Below are 23,136 nucleotides of genomic sequence, written 5' to 3'. Positions count from 1 at the left end.
CAACGTAGCCTGGACAACATTTGCTAGTTAGATGAAGTCAGCTATCTCATCTTAGCATATTTATATGCATATTTATAATCATACGGTTCTTGGAGTGAGTGCATACACTCATGAAGTTTAGTAACTTCAGGTCACTGCAACAAGCCCAGGTACAGTTTACCGACGGATGGGTGCAGGACCTTGAAACGCACCGTGTAGAACGAAAGACCATCGTACGTATCATAAGTTTACCAGTCTCACAAATTGTCGTCATAAATACACATTCGTTAACCGTTTATTAATAGGACCTTTGAGCTCAACGGTAATTAATTAGTAGTGGAAATAATTTCTGGTTCATCACAGAAATGTAGCAGTGACAATAATATTGTACGCTGTAATCGTACTGGGCAATTAGTGATACAAAAAACCTGTTTTATCCTGTGAATAAAAGTATATGTTTTTGTCAATGTACCATAATAACAGAAGCGAAACGCAATATTGTGTCAGGACAATTCACTATTTATGCACAATAAATAAAGGAGCATAGCGCGACAATTTCTGTTCAGCGCCAGACTTGCTTGTAACCTATATCACCAATTATGTTAAGAAAAATGACGTATTAACTACTAAAAAACACTGACCTTCGTGTAAATGCTTGGAGCAGACTAACCTGTGAGCTGGAGGGTTCTGGGACGTTATATTTGATCTTTGAATGGCTGCAATCCAGGCCATCCGTCGTCTTTGTTACTTCGGAAACATGGCTCGAACAATTTCTCTTCAACGACGTAATCCGATAACAACCGATCTCTTTACCCGTCGGCTTCCAGTGGCTGTCATGCGACCGGCTATTGCAGTTAATAATACAACAGCTTCTTGACATTTTTGTGTTTCTTTTTATCACTGTATAACTGATTTTAATTGAAAGCCTGCGTGCGCTAGTACCGCTTGCCACGAGTTCCCAGAATCCTTTGCGGTTCTACCCGTGAATGACGTCACATTTTCAATCTCTATATAATATGCATGTTAAATTTTATATTTGGGGTAAAATATCAAGTCTTTTCAAGTAAACCGGTTCAAGTCCAATTCAAGTCCCAAGTCATTGGTGTAAAAGTCCAAGTCAAGTCACAAGTCTTAGAACATTTTTTCAAGTCAAGTCTAAAGTCATAAAATTAATGACTCGAGTCTGACTCGAGTCCAAGTCATGTGACTCGAGTCCACACCTCTGGTGTAAGCTAGCGCAATAATTTGTTTTGCATATGAAACCGGAGGAGTTGTACTTACATCTGATGCCATCAGCTTGTCCTCGGTCACGGTTTCGTTCCACATATAGCTTTGCAAAAATTGCATAAAAAGCGCTTGCAGGAACAAAAACATAATATTCCAGAAACACGCTTTGCCGTTCCTATCAGCTGTTCGTAACACTTCCCACAGTGAAATGATGCACATGCTGTTTTCTTTGCAAATTTGCATCATAGGATTGTTTTTTGTTTTTCCTGCAGTATATAAAAATTGGTGTATCTCCAAAATAAAACTATGAAGACACTCAAAATAAATTTCCTGTTGTTGGAAACTATTTTTTCCAACTTTATTGTATTTAAAGTTTTGAGGGATAAACCTCTTAAATTTCTCCAAGTAGAAATATATGTAAACAAAACAAAAGCGATTTTCTATTTTTTTTGTAGTTTATTGCACTTTTTTGCAATTTATGTAATTACTATGGACTTAATGCATACATATTATTAAAATATGGGCTATAACAGTTGTATTGATGTATAGCAACTTGAAATGCTCCCACAAATGGCACTACAGCATGTAAAAAAAATAAAATAATATAAGCTCTGGTGGACTTGGTTCTATAGTAGGTCTTAAAGGGTTAAATAAATATCGTCAAATAATCGTGATCTCAATTTCAGTGAAAATAATCGTGATTATCATTTTTGCCATAATCGAGCAGCCCTAATGGATATATATGTAAGGTTCAAATAACCCTCACAAACAGGCCACAGCGTTAAAGCCATCACAGTTACTTATGTACGTGAAATATAATTAATCGCTTTATCCTCTCAGTCGCCGTGTTGTGTAAGGATGACTGTGTCACCATGCATTATTAATGTGTTCTCTCACCTTACTCCCATCTTACAGTCCATCACACATGGGTAGTCAAACTCAGCCAGCAGATCCTCCATCTGGTTGTATTTCTGGCCGTCTTTCTCTACGTCTCCATGGTAACCAGGGACGTAGGGGCGAAGCACGTCCTTCATCAGGAGGGACAAGCAGCGCTGCTCACATTCACAGTGTTTCTAAAAGATACCATTAAGGAATCAGCGTTTTATGCTCTGCGCTGCAGATCATTCAGTATGAAGATTTTTAAAGTCAGAGTGGATTTTAAACAGATTTTTGCGCAGTGACACAGAGCTGCTTAAGGGGCCGCTAAACGGTTGCTTACTTTTAATATCCGTCCATTTGCTCCCGCCTTGAAACTCCCTGTGAAAAGACAGAAATTCATTGTAAATGTGCAGAAAGAGTCCTGAGTAACTTGCTGTAGGTCATCGGGAGCAAGTGAGAGTAGAAGCTGTGACTCGTTTTACAAGTGAATGGACAAGACAGCAGTTCAAAAAAGATGTTTACAGATGTTTCCAGTAGAGACAGAGTGCAATTAAGTCCCACTCACACTGGAGGAGAAAACAATTATTGGCTTTGTGAAGTTGCCTCTTCTGTCAAATAGCAAAGAAAAAAGAAAAAAAAGGAACAATCCCTAAAAGCTGCAGTGTACAGGGATGCAAGAGCAATAGGAAACCCAGACAACCCAGACCAAATTTTTATAAATTACCAAATCAAAATCTTTAACCTTTAATGAGAAAAAAAACTGAGATGGGAAAGCCTGAGAATGAGAATGCTGCTTCCTACTGTTGTGATAATGATTTTGCCAAATGTCAGTTTTAGGCTGGCATATTTTTACAACTTAATCAGCACAAATATAACCAGCTACATGTATTTTGTTACCATTTTAGCCTTCAGATGTTTACTGCGTGCCCACGTTTTCCCCTCCACTAGCCTAGTTTTAGGAATGACACGTTGTGCACGATCTCTATTCCCAAGTATTCCCACAGACTCGTCCCCTGAGGGCCCTGACCACAAAGAGCCGGCTCCAACAAAGACAGATCTGCCTGTCTACATATTTTCTAAGAAAAACTGCGTCTGAGCCCACCACCGAGACAAAAAAACCCCTGGCCAGCTGACCACCAGCAAGTACGTATGACAGCGTGTGAAAGAGAATCCCCAAAATTAAAACTATATGAAGCCAAATTTTATAAAAAAAAATCAAATAGTATGCCTGATGAAAGTTGTATTCTAGAAGTGCTGATTTCATACGCTTAAATGGACAAGCCCCCAATGAGTTTGCTGTTTTAGTTCTGTATTTATTCAGAGAAACCTGTGTGTGTGTGTTCCTGTCTAGCTATCTTTGTGAGGACCGAAATCTGCATTCTACTATACTTGTAAGAACCAACAGTCACAAGTTTGAAGGCCTTTTTGAGGCTCAAAATGTGGTTTTAGTGTCAGGGTTACAATTAGGTTATGGTTAGGCATTTATTTTAAATGGTTAGGGTTAGGGTAAGGGGCTAGGGAAACCATTATGTCAACGAAGGTCCTCACTAAGATAGCTGAACAGGCTTCAGTGTGTGTGTGTGTGTGTGTGTGTGTGTGTGTGTGTGTCCTACCTGCATGCCCTGCCAGTTGGATCCATGGATATTTCTTCTTGAAGGACATGACAAACGGCGACCAGTGGACCATGTTTTTAATCTTCTTCCAAGACTTGTGCTGCAAACACAAACATGTACATTGTTGATTATTACTTACTTGGATGTGTTGCTTTCACATTCAGGAGGAATTCAGCCATAAGCTCTGCCACAAATGACTCGTGTACCATAAAGCTGCCTGCCTAAGTTCTTTATTTTAGTTAAGCTATTCATGATCACTAGCTCAAGGCTCTCCGACCTCAACCCGTTTAAACCAAACTCCACTGTTTGTAAAATGAGTGAGTGCAATATTAATATTTGCTCTTCTGCTTATGCAACTTTTGTAAAACATCAACTTCAGTCTACTTCAGTCTCAGAGGGACTGTACTGCAAGTTCTCCTCTAAACCTTTCGGGTGATCCAGTGTTTAATGACCGTGAGAAAAACAAGACTTTAAATCACATATGTGCACACATACCACACGCACGCACACACACACACACAGGCGGGTATCCCTGACCCTGGGGGAGCTGCATGGTTCTCCCACACTCGCTGTCATTCTTTTTTATTGCAGTGTTTTAGAACATTTTATCTAAACTCTGGAGGATTGGGCTGGGGTTTCCCCTAGTAACACACACACACACACACACACACACACACACACACACACACACACACACACACACACACACACACAGTGTTTCTCCAAAGGCTCTGCCTGTCCTTGGCAAGGACACATTGAACTGCGGGACTCCTGCCACACATAGAAACACACACGGACACTCATTCACAAAATGAGGCCTTCGGTCTCTGACACACACACACACACACACACACACACACACACACACACACACACACACACACACACACACACACACACACAGCTTTCTCAACATAAATATGTTTTCTCTGATCTGATTCATATCCATCGTTCCCTTTCTCTAGCTCTTAATCTTTGTGATAAAAAATGTCTTCCTTTCAACAGCAATATCCATATTTCAGCAGAAGAAGTAGCCATGTAGAAACATGTCAAAGAGTGGTGTTTAGGCCAAACAAGGGAAACTACAAGAAATACTTTACGAGTAAATGAACCACAGGTTATTGTCACTTTAAATGGCACTCTTAACCAAACCTCTCAAATCCATTTGAGCATGGATTTGACTAAAATACTCTTCATTTCTTGTCCTCTTATACTCAAGTAGATGTGCTAAACTTGCAGCCTGTTGCACCTCACTGAAATGACAAACTCTGGCTGAGTACAATCTTTTATGCTTGCAGCATTACATCAGATGGAAAAATTCCACGTCTTGTTCTGTGGGTTTGAACAACGCTTGGCTGTACCACACCGAGAGAGTAACAGAGAGACGCGGCAAAAAAAAAATCCAAAGGTTTTTATGGCATCTCTTCAAACGCAGTACAAACAGCCTATTCTCAAATAAATAACCTTCTATGATAAGATGCTTAGTTTTAAGAAATAACACAAAAAAACTGAAAACGTTCCACTGGTAAAGATGTGTCCTCTCTCACACAAGAAAGTTCAAACTGGTCTTGTGAAGGGGGGAAATAATCTTGTGTCAACAAATTACTGGAGAGGAGAAGAAGAGAAAGGCGAGAGAAGTAAGGAGAAGGATAAGATAAGAGAGAAGAAGACCATAGAAGGAGATATATAACCCCATGTCACATAATCTCGACCTGATGAAAATTCATCAGCTGATAGCATGACTATCTATGGTTAGATGCACGGACACACACAACTTCAGGCGCACACACTTTCTCCCTCCCTCCTGGCCTTACTGTCCGAGGCAGCGACGAGTCACATGAGGGGTTTTTGCTCTGCACCAGTGGAGGATCAAGAAAAAGAAATAACCTCACTCCCACTAAAAGTACAACTCTCACACATTCACATGTGTGTAGGTCAGCCGAAATGACTCTGAAGAGAGCAGCAAGGCTTGAGTCATCATCAGCACGATGAGACTTTTTGAAGCAGAAAGTTTAGTAGCGAGGTTTAGCCATTTCAGTGTGTTGTGCAATTTAAAGAAAAATGGAAAAGCCTCAGTATGATTCAAAGCAGACTAAAGGTGACATCGAACAGAACTCTGCATGTGTCAGGATATGTAAGTAAGACTAGACTGTCAACTTCAGAAAAATGGGTAAAAAAAACATTAATAATCACGAACACACTTGGTGGCCTGCACTTTGTAGACCACCAGCAAACGCCAAACAGAATGATAGTCCCCATCTCCTTTTTTCCCCACGCCACTTTTAGCCAGTTAGCGAGTGAGCTGCGGTGTCGGGCTCCAGCTCATAAGTAGCAAAGATCTGCATTTTTCTCCGTGACATCTTTCTACCACGTTGCCCACTGACAGCTTTGTGTGTGCGAGCTGTAGAGGGCAAGAGAGAGAGAGCAAGAAGGAGAAAGTCTGGAGCAACTCAAGTGTGAGTAATAACAGACATGGTTACCGTGTGCAGATTTACGAGCTACAGACATTTAAATTTCATCAGAAGAGGAGAGGGAGGTCTGTAAGACTAAAAACAAACTTCAGCCTGCAGCTATCACAGCGATAGTGCAGGTATATTATTGCACAATAAAGTTTAAAAGTGGAGTAGAGCTGTCAAGCATCACAAAACATGAACTAAGTCCAGCTATGAGAGCATTCTGCAGAAAGCCTTTACTCAAAAAGAGGCTGTATAGGTGAGAGTACCTGCTGCCGTTTGTGGCGGCGGTGGATGATGGCAATAATACAGATGGCTCCAACTGATAAAATAACACTCCATACCGAATACAGCCATGTAGACCACATCATGACCAATCATGTGCCACTCAGCTGGAAAAACCCTCGAGAACGATTATCCGTCCGGCTCTCCCGCAACACGCCCAAACTTGAGCTATCTGTGCCGAAAAACCGAGCACCTCAGGCTTGCATACTCCTCGTTCTACTCGTGCCCCCACAAGATGTACACATATATGTCTGTGTGTGTGTGTGTGGGGATAAACACTTGTAGATCATTTGTTTGGCAAAACAGAGGACAAACATAATCTGGACATGCAAATACCCACAAAGGTTGCAAAGGCACGGACAGAGTGTGCGTGATTGGAAGAGAGTCCGAGGGCAAAATCCTGGAAATGCAGAGAGGTTTCGTGGAAATTCAAAATAAACCTGCGCGTTGGTGTTTATCTGCTTTTAGTTGTTACGTGTGTCTGAACGCGTCATTGCGTAAACCTCTACGCTTGTCTTGAGGATGACACAAAGAAAGATTGTGACAGAAGCTGCAACAAGGGCTAAAATAAACTAAAGGAAACATCCTAAACAGCAGCTCCCACACACTCTGCGCCGAGCCGCTGAAGCTACTGCAATGCACCTTCATCCTGTAACTCAGCACTATTGGGTGCAGCAGAGTGTCACATTTGAATTTTACATGGCTAGTAAAAAGAAAACATGTAAATAAATCTGGACATTCTCTGTCTGTGATTATCTTCTGAAACAATAACTTACCAGCTGACAGATGAATATCACTTTTTATAAGCTATTTAGAAAGAGTTACTTTACAAAACTATTATATTTTTAATTAATAAGTTAACTGTTTCCTGAAATAGTGAAACTGTCTCACTGACAGTAAAATAATAAAAAAAATTACAACCAATTAGAACATAACAGATACAGATTAACCTCCAAAATGTTTGGCTTTTTCTTCATCATTTTTTCAGGGCAGATCATTTACACCAGGGGTGTCAAACATAAGGCACAGGAGCCAGAATGGTATAGACTGTCAACTGTATTTTCTTGAATTTTTTCCAGCTTTCCTGCTAATAAAGACCTCCAAGGCCATTTATATCACACCAAAGTAATACATTAACAATTAAATGGCAAAAAAGTCCCTGTTATCCACTATCTACTACAGAAATGTCTGCTTTTTAAAATGTGTCCACTGTAAAACAAATAAATAAACAAAAACAGAACGATTTTTGTGAATGAACTAGAACTTTCTGCTTTATAATTACAGGACAGTCTGAGCAACGAGCTACCTGAACCCTTTCTGTAAGTTTACACTTTTATCCCAAAGAATCAATTATCATGTTGTAAAACCATGCAGTTTAATTTATTAATGAGTAAGTTAAAGTACATTAAATGTAATTAAATGTGCAGTTAAACTTCTGATAGGAAGGGAAGTTTCAGTAGTCCGGCCCACTTAAGACGAAAGTGAGCCTGTAAATGAGTGTAAAGTGAGTTTGACATCCCTGACTTACACAGTTGATTAATTTGTATCTTCCTAATTGCCACAGCACTTATTTACACTGTCGTCCCTTTATAGCAAACCCAGCATGGTCTGCAAACTGTCCTACCTACTTTACAGCTTCATTGTTTAAACACTATGACGACCACTTTTGACAGACTTTGAAACTCCTCTGATGACTGTATGTGATCTATTAATACATGAAGCATTCATCTGGTAGTGTCGGTGTCTCTGGTTTTTTGTTCTGTTTTGTATGTGTGTGGTTTTCCGCACATTGTTTCATGCTTATATGCAAATTGCCAGTCACCAGATATGTACTGGAAGAAATGCATAAATCCTCTAGGAAAGGCACGTATTTTTAACTAACTGCAACCCGCATTTGACATAATATATTTAGTAAGGTTTAATTATCACTATTGTTTAATAAAATGGCCTTACTTAAGTATGCACTGGCGCTTATATAGCTCTTTTCTACTAAAACAATCAAAGCACTTATACAAGATGTCTCATTCACAGTCATGCTTTTATCTACGTCTAAGTGCTTTCTATCTAACATTCACACGTCGATGAATGCAAAGTGGAGAAACTCGGCCCAACGACACTTTAGCATTCAGATTGGAACAGCCAAACATCAAACCACCAACCTCCATCCTGAGCTGTCTTGAAAGTTCTGGCACCATGACTGCAGTCAGTAAATGTGTTGATGACCATCCCCGTGCAACATGTTACTACATGTTGCTCCCCTTTGCTCTCCCTTCCTACATTTCTGGTCAGAATTCGCTGTCTAAAGATAAGCATTCACAGGGGTGTGTTTTCGTGGGGAGGATCACACATTACTAAGAAACTGGATGCATGTTGGGCAAGATGATTATCAAGTACTCTCTGTCTTCTTCAACCTGATTGGATGAATGCCTTGCATGCACTCCTATTTTATGAAAATACTTCAGCAAAATAAGTTTTAAACAGCTGCTGAATATCTCTTTACTTTAAATGAACATCAGCCAGTTCAAATGCTGCTCGGCAATTTCCAGAGATCTTAACTTTGTGGGAATGGGGACTGGAGTGACTGAACGCTTTGGCGCTTAACCAAAATGCGTTGCACGGATGGCTCCGCAAATTAACTGGCAATGGGAAGGCTGGAAATAATGGATCCTGTGGACATACACGAACTTAAAGGCAAAGTTCCTACCCAAATTTAAATAAAAGCAGGAGCTGTAAGGGGAAACTTGAGCTGATCTCTTGAGTCATCAAAACAGCTTAATTGAGTTCTTAAAATGATTAAAGATTACTTGTACAAAGAAAACATCTCCCAACACTTTCCAGCAAAATCTCCACTTGTGTTTTATAAACAGTTTGTTGTGTTAAATAATGAATTTAGCTATAGATGCTAAATTTGGCCTATGTATTACACCAAAGCATGAGATGCAATAAACCAAAACAAACTGTGCACATTGTTACACCCGTGTTATTAAACGCAACCTATGGGTTTGCTACAAGTTTCCAAGTGTTCCCATGCTTGCCTCTGGCTGTTTGAAAAAGTACTTATGTTTGCACTTAATTTGTTTAAGTTTGCATTTTAAAAAAAATAAGGAAAATGAAGATGCGTGCTGCTTGCCAAATGCTCTCTGCTCACAAACCTCCCTGAGAGTCAACACGCTCATCTTCTCACTCTCTCCTATCTCCTGTCCCCAGACCAGCTGGATGACAAGGGGAGAGAGGGAGAACTAGTGAAGTTTCCATTGAGAGAGACAGAAAGAGAGAGAGAGAGAGAGAGAGAGAGAGAGAGAGAGAGAGAGAGAGAGAGAGAGAGAGAGAGAGAGATAGGGGAAATGGTAAGCGAAGGAACTTCTTGCAGACAGGAAGTGGGGGGGTTGCCGCTTGCCTCAGCGACAGTATTTTCCACATCCGCCGCTGACTACAAACAAAAAACGACAGAAAAAAATGGCCTTGCCCTCTGTAAACGCATGGACGTTTTATTGGCCTCTTGATTATCATGCCTACAAAATGTGCATCACGTTCCTCAGCACATGCGTGCAGACATGCTCTTGTGCAAAATTTGCATTAGGCAAGTGACTCCTATAGATTCTACAGCTGGAAAATTATTACACGCAGTATTAAAACAATTGTTGTTGCAAACCATACGCATAGATGATGTGGAAATTTGATATTTTTGTCTCGATCAGGAGGCCCAAGGTTATATAAGGCAACCAGATATCACTCATTTGCATGCAGGGAGTACAGAAAGAAGGGTGGAGAGTGATTTTTAAAAAAGCCTTGGGGGCAAAGGGTGACTCTGGGTTATAAATGTGTAATGTGAAGAAGCAGGGGAAACACTGATGCATGCTGATGTTTTCAACGGAGAGGCACTGAGGAAATAACAAGCCTGATATCGCTCACCACAAGGTCCCCTGCAGATACAAACACTCTAGCTGTCTGAGTCTGCAAACTTTAGAGGCACACACAGAGACTCACAAACACCACAATCACACTCACAAAATTAAACTGCTCAGAGTGTGATGCAGGCAAAACAACATGCTTGGAGAGAGCATGATAAATATCTTAGCAACCGAGGCTGGCCAGTGGAACAACAGCTTTGCAAAACTGACAGTGAGACAAAGGCGAGAAAAAGGGACACCTAAAAGAAAAAAGAAAGGCTTGATACTGTTCAGCTGGGTTGTAACTGAATGCTGCAGTCATAAGGAGACTTATTTCCAAATTGAGGTCAGTATGGAACATTAAAAAGCATATCTCTAGATCTAGGCTTCACTGTGAAACACCTCAAAATGTTTTCTCTTCTTTTTTTTTTTTTGGGGGGGGGGGGGGGGGGGGTTCTCAGTTTGCTTATGAAAACATGGTTTGTATGCAAGTATCAAATCTACAAGTACTCCTTCATGAGGTGTGCTCTACATCCCTTTTCTAATCATGTGTCAGAACCAGCAGGGGTTCCCCAGTGTGCTGGTATCCAAAGCTGACGATAACGCTCTGAGCCCAAATGTCAGCATCGGTAAGAGGAGTCTGACCTCTCCTCCACTGCCTAGAGCAAATCAAGTCTGCACATGCATGCTCCTTCACTCTCACAAAAAGCTCCAAATAAAGAATTGACCGGTGTTTCCCCTCTCAGACTTAACCAGGCAGGCATTCTGCAGCACACACCAAACTTACAGTCTCTGCCAAACACACACACTGTACAGCTGTGAGAGGGAAACTCGGTTTGACGTCACAGGGTTGCTAGGAAACTTACCGCCGTGGTAGTGAAGATTTTCCACTGCAGTACAAACACTGTGTGTGTGTGTGTGTGTGTGTGTGTGTGTGTGTGTGTGTGTGTGTGTGCGTGCCAATCAAATTGAGTTACAGTTGTGGACACAGAAATGAATTTTCTTTCAGTGCATTCCAACACATAAAAGCAAAAGTTTAGGGTTTTTGTTTTTTGGTATTGGGAGTGAGTTTCGATTCAAGGTTGGATTAACCAGGCATGGGAAAAATTTATGTTTGGGTCAGAGTGTGACAGCACTTTAAAGCATCAAGTAAAAGTTAGTTTAAGGTAGGCTTGTGAAGAAGAAAAAAAGAGTGCACAGTGTTGCATGAAAAGTATGTACAGCTAGTATCAGCCAGAAGAATTTGCAGTGTGTAGTGTGTACAGAGGGTGTGTCGATTAAAGCATCAGTGCATGTACATGTGTGTGTGTAGCTGTATCTGTGTGTGTGTGTTTAACAGTTTACAGATACAGCAGCATGGGCGTAGTCTTCATTCAAAAAGACATGTTTGTTTGCATATTGATCTGTTTAATTGCTACACCTTTTCAGCAAATGAGGACTGTGGTAAAAAATATGATGCAGTCAGAGCTTTACAGAGAGTAAATACGCACCATGAGTGACAACACACTGTCTGCATCATTTAAAGTGTGACTTTCATAAGTCCTGCCCCACTTCCGTTCCGCTGTAGCTTCTGCTCCACTTAACTTTAGTGTCTTACATCAGGCTTTACAGAAGCTGAGGCTGGAGTGTTCTCTACAGCTTTAACAAAACTCAAGCTCCTATTTTATTAAAAAATGGGGAGAAAAAAAATGAAAACATTTGTGTGTGTCAAAGGTAATTTTGCAAATTTAAATAGAGCTGTGAAAAACAAAAGACGCCCAAACTTTAAAACTTCACAGTAACAGTAAACACGGCAACATGCTGCATAGTTTATCTGCCATCTTACTCTCAGAATAACCGGCAATTTAAAGCTGTGGACTGGTAAAAGTTTTTAGGCCTGCCACTAACAATGAAGCTGCTTTCCATGTAAGAAAAGAAAAACAAAAGAGTGAAATTACACTCCAAACAGCCAAACAGTATTTTTTAAATTTTTGTTGTGATATCAAAGATGGCCGAAAATCTTAACTTTTAGGCGCAGGAACATTCAAAATGTTTAATGATTAATAAACAATGGAAATATTTAACTTTTACCCTGACCAAAATAGCAGGGTTTTACTTTTCTGTAGCTGTTGTAATATCAAGTTCATATTTTCATTAAATCGATCATTAGGATCATTTGAACCGGCGTCTAAATCGATGCCATGATTCTTACTGATGCACACAATTTCAGTTTAACACTATTTAACCAAACTAGTTAGTTTTCACTTACATGTAAGTCTATCAAGATCTGTTTAGGTTTAAACTACTCTCATGTGGATTTTTAAAGAGAAGCAAACGACTGACTGTCACCCGAAGTAAGTCACTGGTGGCTTAATTTTTTATTCCACAGAGCTCAACTGAAATCTTACAGAAAGAAAAAAGGTGCTGATGCCAATCTATGGCAGGTGTCCTTTTGTGAGAAGTTAAGTAAAGCTATGGCAACGCTGGCAGCGCCTGCAGTGTGTGTCTTCTAACCTTGGAAAGATGCCCACCAGTGAAAAGATCAGCCAAACAGTGTCTATATATGGCTCTGTTCAGATTCCAACCCCTACCAGTTAAGCGTGAACTGACTTCATATAATCCAAAAGCTAACAGCAGAAGCACGTATTAATGAAAACAAAGGTGAATTCAGTGGTGAAGAATACAAATGCAGCTACATTTGAATACAGAGCATAAACTTTATCTGGGGTTAATCTATTCAAGGGGAGCACATTTGTGTCACACACAAACTTTCATTTTTAAAAAGCACGCATGAAATTTTATCATTTAAAAAAATCTCTTTTTGTAGATCTAGCAGTGCTGGTGCTACATTTAACTCTGAATCTATGAATTTCCTATTAGGGTTTCAAATCCTTTATTAATAATATCCCCAAACAATATCCGTGCAGTGTCGTTTCCTTTGGAAAATGCCACACAATGTGTATCCCTGCGCCAAGCTGCCATTAGAAGAAGGCTAAAAACGATTTTCCCTGTAAAGCCAGCTGAAAACAACATGGCTAATATGCAGTACACTTTGTACAACTTTTCCTGTCGTGCCCTTTTTTTCTGCTCTGTCTCTCTGCCAGTTTTACTGTCGAGCTCACTTTGTTTTTCGTTCTTTCTTATTCTCACAGTATCACTCCTCTTCTCTCTCTCCCTCTCCTCTCTCCTACATACCTCCCACACAAGCGAGCATGCTTTATGTGTTTCTGCACGTTTGCCTCTTGCACAGACTCACCAGGTTTCCTTAAAACTGTACGGATCAGGAACTGTGACAAAAACATGAATAACCCACACGTTTGACATATCTGCGCCATGAAGAGCTTCTGTCGCTTTCTCTGCCTGGATAAAACCAAAAACAATGACCGGAAATATGCAAAGAGCAATACAAACAATATTCAAATCCACAAGCCAAGATCACTTAAACAAATCGTTTGTAATGCGAGTCGGCTGGTGAGAGCTAGGATATTGGTTTCGGGTGGGGTCATTCGTTAAATATGCAAGAAAAAAAGAACGCATTTGCAAGTGAAAAATCTTTGGTCAATCTACCATCTCATTGATTTCATGCGGTAATATGGCTATACACTGAATATTTCAGTAGTTTTTCTGTTGCTGTTTTTAATATAAGCACTTCTTTCTGAAAGCCAGAAACCGATTTTTTAGCACTTATTAAGTGCTAAACAAGAGCCAGCTCTGGGACTGGCACACTGTGTAAGAAACATTAAAAGCAGTTATACAATCCTTCGTTAAGTCGTGTTTCAAAGCAGAAGTGAGATGGCCTTGTGAACCTTTGCTGGCTACAAATAAAAACACATCCGCCCACCCACCTACACACACACTACATACCCAATCAGGCCTCAGCCTCCTCTCTGAACTGCATCCAAGTGCAGGAAAAGCCTAAGTGTGTGTGACTAGCAACTTCTCCAGCTTTCCCTCATTTTGATCCCCCCCCCCCCCCCACACACACACACACAGACACAGGTTGGGGCACAGAGATAGCTTTGTTATCGTGAATGTCAAAAAATTACTCAGGCAGCGAGCACAGGCCAATTGATACAGAAGCACAGGGCAACATGCACAGGCACATTGAGGTGCACAAAATGAGCCATACAATGAGAGGCTTCTGGTTTAAGGTCGCACTCACGGGCCCCTTTGCTTTCATATAGGCATATTTTAATTGCACTGCAACACCCGAGTTATAAAGTTGCCTTTGGGCGAAGCCAAATGCACAGTCAGCAATGATGATGTTTTCTTCTTTTGATGACTAACGCTGATCCAATGTGCCATTTTTTCTGTTACTGTATTGTGAATGTAGTGATTGCATCATTCGGTGGGAGCCGATTATGATCGGTGTACGCAGTGATTGTTTACTACAGGCTTGTAAAAAGATTTGGGGAAAAAGCACACTGATAAGCATCATTTTTCAGGACAGTTGCCATTAGAGAGTCTCGCAGAAACAAACTCCTTCCAGGAAAAGATAAGCTACAACATCACATCAGCAGGTTTAGTGTTTCGTAACCTGTTGGACTTCCATTAAAAAAGAAGGAAAAGGAAACTACATGGTGGAGGAGATGCTCACATGCTAATATTAAAAAAGTAGTATGCTTACAGTGTTTCCATTCATACAAAGGACTGTATTTATTTTACTAAAGTCTCAAATCTGAAAAAATTTCACAACAACCAGCTTGATGCTTGATCTGAAAAAACAAACAAACCCCAAAACAAAACAACAAAAACAACAAAAAAAGCAGACCAATAGATACACCCAGCATTACCACAGTGCTACTCCTGGCATGGCTTAAAAATATTTTGAGATTATCTTTGTTGATACAGTCTCATTATTTTATTAGTGACAGTCATTTATCAAAAATGTTACAAAACTTTAGCTTTTCCATTATTTTCAAAAATTTTTAATGAAATGTTCATATTATTCACACAACTTAAAATTCAGTGCTTAACGTGATTTAAAAAAATCTCTGCTCCCCTGCAAGAAGCCAAAAAGGGACAAAATAGTTATTTCTTTTATTTATAGTTATTTACCTAATTAGTTTGAACTTGTCAGCAAACTACGAGTCTTTGTTCTCATTCTGCAATCCTTAATGACTGTGCCAGTTTCTTTCATAGTTTCTCGTCTATTACAGTGGGTGTGTTTCATGTGTGTGTGAGGGGGCAAGCAGAAACAGGGTGAAGAGAAGAAAGCAACAATGGAGCTAATCAGAAATTGTCGACTCTGACCACAATAATTGTTGCTGAACAAGTTTTAATTAGCCTAAAGCCAAAGCGGCGCCAACCCCAAACATCTGTAAGTCTGATGGGAGTGAAGCTGACCACACATGACGCTTAACAGCAGCTTAATTTCAAAAGCTCAAAAGTTCAAAGACAATCTGTTAAAAGAAAGGTGTGCAGAGTTAGCGCCATTGCAAACCATTTACTCTCAACAAAAGTAAGAAACCGAGGGCGGGGGGATACTACATTTTTCCTACATTTTCTCAACAAAGTTTGGCATGCTACAACTACACCACCAGTTTGTCAGTCAACAGTTCATAATCCTACATCCTACAGTATCCTTTCCTCCTAATCAAAAAGTTTTGCATTTTTTGTCATAGTCACTTACTGATACAGCTATATATAGTTGTTGAGAAAAGTGCAAACTTTCCAGCTTAGCTCATCCAACGGGAATGGTTGTGAGACCCTGACATGAAAGAATGCTGTGGTTATGAGCTAGTTAAGATCATACTCCACTGTGAGGTCAACAACACAACTTCCATAAAACTTACAACACCATCTTACAACATGCCAGGCAAGTCTTTTGGTTTCCTTTTGTGCATACAGCTTCTGTATGCAGCGCTACATGAATGGACAATCTCTGTGGTCAGACCTTCAGTTCACAGATCACACTTCAATTGTAGCGCTCAAGATGTTTGTTCCATTATGATGCATTAGCTAGGAAACTCAAGCTCTTTGAAGCATGCTTCAAATGACCAAAACCAGCGAGCCTCTGAATGGTTGGAAAGTCATTAAAATGATGGCGCCACTTGTATTAATTGTGATATGGCTGTAAGTATGTTGGTTCTTTGAGAGGAAGAACATTATTATCTGTTCCCTAGCTTTCAAGAAGAACCCATCCCTGACATTTCCTGTGTGCATTTCATGCGACAGTCTTATTAGAAGTTTCCAATTAAATCAGGTCCACTGAATAGCCAGCAGGCTGTAGATACAGTGACAAACAAGCTCAAATCTCAGATTTTGAATCCACTTACTGCTTTCTGCTGAGAACTGAGGAATGCAGGGTTGAGAAGCTGTTCTCCTTTCTCCGTATCACTGGAAATATCCTCCTCCGACTCCTCCCACGAAGAGGAGAAACCGGCTGAGGAGGCAGAGGACGATGACAGCTTCCTGAGAGAACGAGTGGAGTTTGGCACGGGGCTAGAACTGGGGCTAGGCGAGCAGCTTCGCCCCTGGTCTGAGCAGGAGCCTTCAGAAGTTTGAGGCTGGTTTTCCAAACCGTGGTCAGTTACTATGACGGCAGGGATGGTAGAGTGGTTTGAGGTGTGCTCGGTCATGTCGAGCAAACAAGGGGTGCTCTCGCTGCTTTGTGCCTGGGACATTTCAGGATTAACCTCCAACGTGTGTCCTTCTGGCTGGAGCAGCATTTTAGTACACAACAGGTCCTCTTTCTGATCCATCAGATCTCTTTCATCTCCGAACAGTTGCTTGCTCTCTGTTTCCATGTCCCTCAGTACTTCTCCCTCTTTTTTCTCTGTGTCTGTCATTCGATCTTTATCAAATGTCTCAAGAAAACCTTTATCAAACAGTCCATCTAAACAGGGAGTTTGCTTTAATGTTTCTGAAAGGCAGTCATTTTGTTTAATCAGTGTCTTGTTGTCTGTATTTGATTTAGTGCTGCTGCTGTCCCTCTCACCATCACTCTTTCCTTCTTCGCTTCTTTCTCCTTCCTTTGTTTCTTCATCCCTTTCTCTCCCATTTTGGACAACAGAGGGGGCTTTAATTTCTTGTGGGTGAGTCATTAGGTGATCCAGAGCTGTGTTTCCTTTGCCAGGATCAGAAGGAGTTTGTTGAGTCACTCGTCTGGGAGACCGAGGGCTGCGCTGGAGCTCACTATTAAGTACCTGGGCACGGATCCCGGAAATGTGGGCCTCAAAAATGCCAACTTTTCCCCTCACCTGCACAGAGAGAACATTGAAACTACGGTTTGATTGTCTTGGTCTTACTGCAGAGAATTATGCTTTGATGCATATTTGTGTTTTCAATATTTGGTTTAAATAGTTTAGGATTTCACAGGTGTAGCAGAGCTTTGGAAAATGTCAGAAAAATAAACAGAGAAGAAGTAATTGAAAAAATATCATAACAAAAAACACCAATATTAAGAAAACACAGCAGGAATGGCCCACGGCGCTCAAATTTTCCATCGCCTGGCATTAAACAGAGTACTTGAAAAATGGGCCACTGGCACGCTACAACTTCAGTGTGTGACTGTCTGCAGTTTCACAGTCAGTTCTAAAGTATGTTGGCATTCCCCTCAGTAAGAATAAGGAGAAAGAGGGTGAGGGAGCATAAATGTCAGGATGAATTTAAACCAACAAAAGTACTTTTGTTAAATTTGTATTGAAATCAAACTGAAAGAAATCTAATTCTGGTCCCTCTTTTGTTTAATCAGTGCACAGCAACCTCTAAAGAAGCCAAGTTGCGTAAACTCACAAGCTTCAACATATTATAGAGTGCCTATTTTCTTTAATAGTTTATGCATGATGAAAACCATTAAAAGTCTTAAATGGAAGTGGATTATATTACATAAAAGCTGTATTTGTTTTAGTAAATCCCACTAAGTTTTGCAACTTCTGTTTTCAGGAAGACCTGATGAAAAATCCTGTAACTGTTTTATTGAATGACATGCAGACAGCTTTTCGATATACATAAAAACACAAGGAAGAAACAGCTGAAAATGCATGTGGCCTACCTTTTACTTTTCACCCTCATCACCTACAGCTGTGTAAGAGTAGCTATGGTGGCATTGACGTGACTGCCCCAGCAAATCAAATTAAACCAGGAAATCCTTCTATTTTTTATTTAATTGCTTTGTTGCATAACTGCATTTTTTGGATGCAGACAGAAATGGTGGTAGATGTAGCAAGTATTCCTAAAAAGCTGATAAAACATGCTGAGAATGAGGATGGACATAATTGAAAAGCACAGGTCTGATCACCTCAACGTTCTGCAGCTCTCTGTGAATCTGCAGCAGCTGCGCTTGGCGTCTCCTCTCTTCTCGCTTCTCTCCTCCTCCCGTCTCTCGTCCCCTCTCCTCGTGGCCGTCTTCGTCCCCTCTATCTTCACCGCCAGGCGAGCTCAGGCGTCGGACTCGCTGGCCCACATTGACTCCTAGGAGCTCCGGGCTTCGCGGCGAGGGGGAGCGAGCGCGAGGTGTGGGGCTAGGCGAGCGCAAGGGTGAAGAAGGGAAGATAAAGGTTTGACCCAAGCCACGAGGGCTTGTCTAAAAGGAAAAAATACAAAATAAAACAACATGGGATTTACTAACAGGAAATGTAAAACAATATGAGCTGTACAATATATAAAATATAAATAATCTAAGCAGTTTCTATTTCGCATTCCCATACTGAACTACAACAAGTGGAAATTGTAGCATCAAGGTAAAACCTAGTGTAGTTTCAGTGAGCTAATTAAATTAATCTCAGTTGCATACCACTATTATCTATCTTACTGGCATAAGCTTTCAAGGTGTTTTACTGTTGCTCTAGTGCTTTTGTCTAGACAATAATCTACTAGAAAAAGCTGGAAAATACATGAACAGTCTCTTCAGATTTTGGTGGATGTGATGAACAGGCTACCTGTGGACTCGTTGGGCTGTAGAGACCTCCTCCCAGTAACTGGCAGTAGGTGCTCCGATCTGGAACTGGCAGCACAGGTCGGGCAGCTGGTGTGATTCGGGCTCGAGAGCTGGCACTAGAGGAGCCTGGCTGGGTGTGAAACTGATTACCACTGTGGAGATGTGATGTGGAGAGACGATAAGAGAGAGTTTATTTTTAGGTTAATGTGCTTCAATAGGTTGTAATTATATTAGTGACTAAATAGGACACATCAGTGAAACCTAGACTTGAAATAAAGAGGACATTCACTGACAGCATGCCCATTAAGTATGTGTCCCTTAAAGTTATTAATTGCTCTCTAATGGAGTACAAACAAAAAAAGAAATCCTGTTGGTCTGGTTTAACGGCTACATCAGCAGCTAAATATGTTTAAAGTATACAATTCCCATGCGAAAACGTTCTGGGAAATCTGTGTATTCTCTCAACTGTTAAAAGCAAATGAGACTTTTGAGAAATCCCATACCTGTTCATGACTCCGTTTAGGTTCAGGGCAGAGGCTGCCATCCCCGCGGCCAAGCCAGGGGCTTTGAGTGCTGGGTACACATCTGACAAGCTCCCCTGTAGCTACAGGGAGGTCTGGAGATCAGCTTTCAGTGGTTCCTCTGCATATAATCACAGAAAAATCTGTACCCAGTGCTAAAAAAAAGTCAAGAGAAGTTTGTTTTAGTATGTCAAAGCCCTGTTATGACTAAATATCAAAATAACAAACAGTCTTTAACATAATCCTTTGTACATAAAAGTCCCTTTCAAACACTGGGCCTCCGATTTTCCATTAGTAACTGTGTGATGGACAAAAAGCATAAAACAGAGAGAAAGTGAAGCAGATAAATGAAGGATAAATGCTGCAAGATAAAACATTTCAGTCACTGGATAAAATTTGCAGTTTTGGCTGTCAATGTTACAAAAATGCAGAGATTTTTATGGTGCTCATTTCAAAATTTGAAAAGCCAATTTATTCCAGAGTTCACAGCTCATCCATCAGGGCACTGATCTTTTTTACACCAGGTTTTCGTGCTACCGTATACAACTTTGTTATAAAAGGACCGGTGCCACAACTGCCAAAATTCCTCCCAATCAATCTCTCACTATTGTTTTGCTCTTCTCGGTGCTGCAGCACTTACACTTATTTGAGAAATGAGCTGCAGTCTAAACATGACATGACATTCCTTCAGGGGAGAGGCCTGCAGAAAAATTGCTGAACTGAGGAGACATATAAACCAGCCAACGTGGGAGAGTGAGAAATTATAGTTAAAATGATGGTGTCAGTGTTACAATCCAAAACACTTGTGCATAGTCCCCTTATTACCTGACAGTAATTAATTAAAGGTGTTCCAGAGTTCAGTTCCTCTTCTTTTTAAAATGATTTATAAAGAATCATATTATTTTAAACTAACTGTTAGAAACATGTTATTGTAAATAAATCAATATTCTACTGCTGATTCTTCTCAGCCTATTTAAATCCCATTATCATGATGTGACACACAGAAATGTGCTGTCACCGATTAGTACTTCTCTTTTTGCAGTGGTATTGGTTTTTGGTCCTGCACTCTGATTGGCCAAATTCAAAAAATAATAAAAACATTACAATATTGCAGAAACTGTGTATCTTCTGGTTTATTTTGATTTATTTTTTGCATAAAAAATAAATGTTAGATTCGTATACAAATTCTTTATTTTATTTCTAATGTAAAAATCATCTTACAAAGCCAACTAAGTATACTGACTTAGCATATATTAACTCACAGTTAACCTTGAACTCAAGAACAGAATAGGCTTTCTATTATATAATCTATTGTTTCAGTCACATACACCTCAATGCATGCAGTTAAGCTGCATAACAGCTTGTAGTTCCATGTCCTGCAGTGGAAAAAAAAGCCATGCAAATACTGTGCAACAGAAGTGTTTGATTTGGAGTGGTCAACTGCGCAGCGCTTTCAAACACGTCTAATTTCTCAGTGGCTCCTACTTTGTTTCAATTTTATTCAACATCATACTTTAAATTTCAAATGCTCAGCTTCAAGCGAGACTGATAAATGAGTGTAGATATTAAGTGTTTTTCCTTCTGCAGCTGAGCAAGATATTTTAGCAACAGTGAAATGGAATGTGGTCAGCCCAGGTAACATAGCTTAAAAGAGACAGAAACACACTGTATATTTTTCACACCAAACAACTAGTTTGCAGGTAAGAACACCCAGCTGAAGCCTGTATCTCTAACAATCTAGAGCTTTTCAGATCTTTTCAGTCAAGTTGGCTTCTCCCAAGCATAACAGGATTCTTGTTCTCGCCACCTTGCCAAAAACTGCCTTGGCATGAGTTTTGATTCCTGGTAAGTTAGACAGCAGTTTATGAACCAGGGGGTAAAGATGGGATTTCCTCGTTGGGTTGTGACGCAGTTAGATAGAGGCAGAAAACAATCTGAATGTCTCGCCTCTCGAGTACTTCACAAAAACCACCACTCCTACTTTTTCACACTGTTTAATCACTTGTCTGTGCTTTAGTCTTAGTGGAAGCAACACAAAGGCCCACAGGGGATGAGGGAAGTCTGAGAGGGAGACACGGAGACAGTGCAGGATTGATAAAAGAAGGAAGAGAAAGGGGGGAAAGAGAGGTCCTCACAGGCTATTTTGGTTGTCTTTTCTGAACCTCTCATGCAGAAGTAGGGGATTTACTTTCCATGAAACAGCTCGGAGTGAGTAATGAAAAGGCACTGGGCACCAGAAACTATTTTCACACTTGCAGATGTGTAGCTGAAACCCAAAAATCTATCTCCATCTCAGGACAACTCAAAATGTTTTGAATATTTAGCTTCGTGGGGTTTGTTGCCCCACTCGGACCATTTAAATTTAGACTGTTACTAAAAGAGAAATTAAAAAGTCTTAAACAACTGACTGACCGCTTCATAAAGTGGATCAAGGTGCTTCAAATGAGATGAGTCAGATCATATATAAAGCAAAATGCATCCATTGTGCCACAATGGCCTAAAAAAAGGGGCAGGGCATTTCCTGAAAGACAACATTCAACAGAAGAGAAATGAATTTGACAGCTACACTACAACATACTTTATTTCTTTAAACAAACCCTGTTGTCAATACACTCGCATTACCACACTTAAACCACTTCAGAGTGTTGTCAGTGCTTTAGCACAGCCTAATATCTCACACACACACACTGAGTGGGACTGCGCGAGCATTCAAACTGTCCGCTTGCCTACACAAGTGGGCAATAAACCTACATGCAATACACTAATAAAAAGGCAGCTGAAGGGAAAAAAAGTGTGGAACATGATGATGATGACGATGAACACTCCTTGGAATTTACAAGCAGATATTATCAGGATGGGTTTAACAAAGGTAAAAAGATGATATATTACAGTGACATCTGTTTCTTTGTGAGCTTTGCAGTGTTTACCCTTTTAAAACCTCTCTTTGGGTATTAGGATATTCTGGGCAATGTTACACTTCTACAGTTTATAGTAACTTTGAATGTTTATGTGACTGGTTTAAAAGGATTAAGCAGTACATAAGCAGCTTCTCTTTACAATACATCAACAGATAGATGGGTTTTCTAAATAAAACTGCACATATAACGATAGATGAGAGTGTCCATATCACACACTCCTAGCAGATGGAACACGCAGAGCTCAGTATCTCATTTTCAAAGGGCTTGAGTCAGAAAAATTATAAATAAACTGAGCTCCAGTGATCAGCAATTGTTCTAAAAATGAGGTATTTCTTAAAATTTAACTTTTGCTACCAGCTTCTCCAGTATGCTGATTTGCTATTTTACTGTTACACATTAAAGATAAGGGAATATGTGGGATTTTGGACTCTTGGGTGGGACAAAACAATCATTTATTTACACCAAGCAAATATTCAAGGGAAGGCAGACAGATTAATCAGTAATGAAATAA

The 23,136-nt window shown here is 40.2% G+C and overlaps 1 protein-coding gene across 2 annotated transcripts in view; it reads right to left on the bottom strand.

Annotated features, from left to right (window-relative positions):
- itpkb (inositol-trisphosphate 3-kinase B) overlaps positions 1-23,136 on the bottom strand; it is a 43,076-nt gene that overhangs the window by 7,434 nt on the left and 12,506 nt on the right. For both annotated transcript variants that reach the window (XM_082505671.1, XM_082505670.1), the window contains 7 exons: positions 19,690-19,862; positions 19,188-19,338; positions 18,548-18,832; positions 16,584-17,507; positions 3,699-3,798; positions 2,426-2,463; positions 2,104-2,279 (listed from right to left, as the gene is read on the bottom strand). In XM_082505671.1, coding sequence (XP_082361797.1) covers positions 2,104-2,279; positions 2,426-2,463; positions 3,699-3,798; positions 16,584-17,507; positions 18,548-18,832; positions 19,188-19,338; positions 19,690-19,730 — 1,715 coding nt within the window. In that variant the 5' untranslated portion in view covers positions 19,731-19,862. The remainder of the gene's footprint in view (positions 1-2,103; positions 2,280-2,425; positions 2,464-3,698; positions 3,799-16,583; positions 17,508-18,547; positions 18,833-19,187; positions 19,339-19,689; positions 19,863-23,136) is intronic.

Source organism: Aulonocara stuartgranti (assembly GCF_965226115.1).
Source record: "Aulonocara stuartgranti genome assembly, chromosome: 15".
Lineage (NCBI taxonomy): Eukaryota > Metazoa > Chordata > Actinopteri > Cichliformes > Cichlidae > Aulonocara > Aulonocara stuartgranti.
The sequence above is the reverse complement of the archived record's forward strand: the minus strand, read 5'-3'. Positions and strand labels throughout refer to the sequence as shown.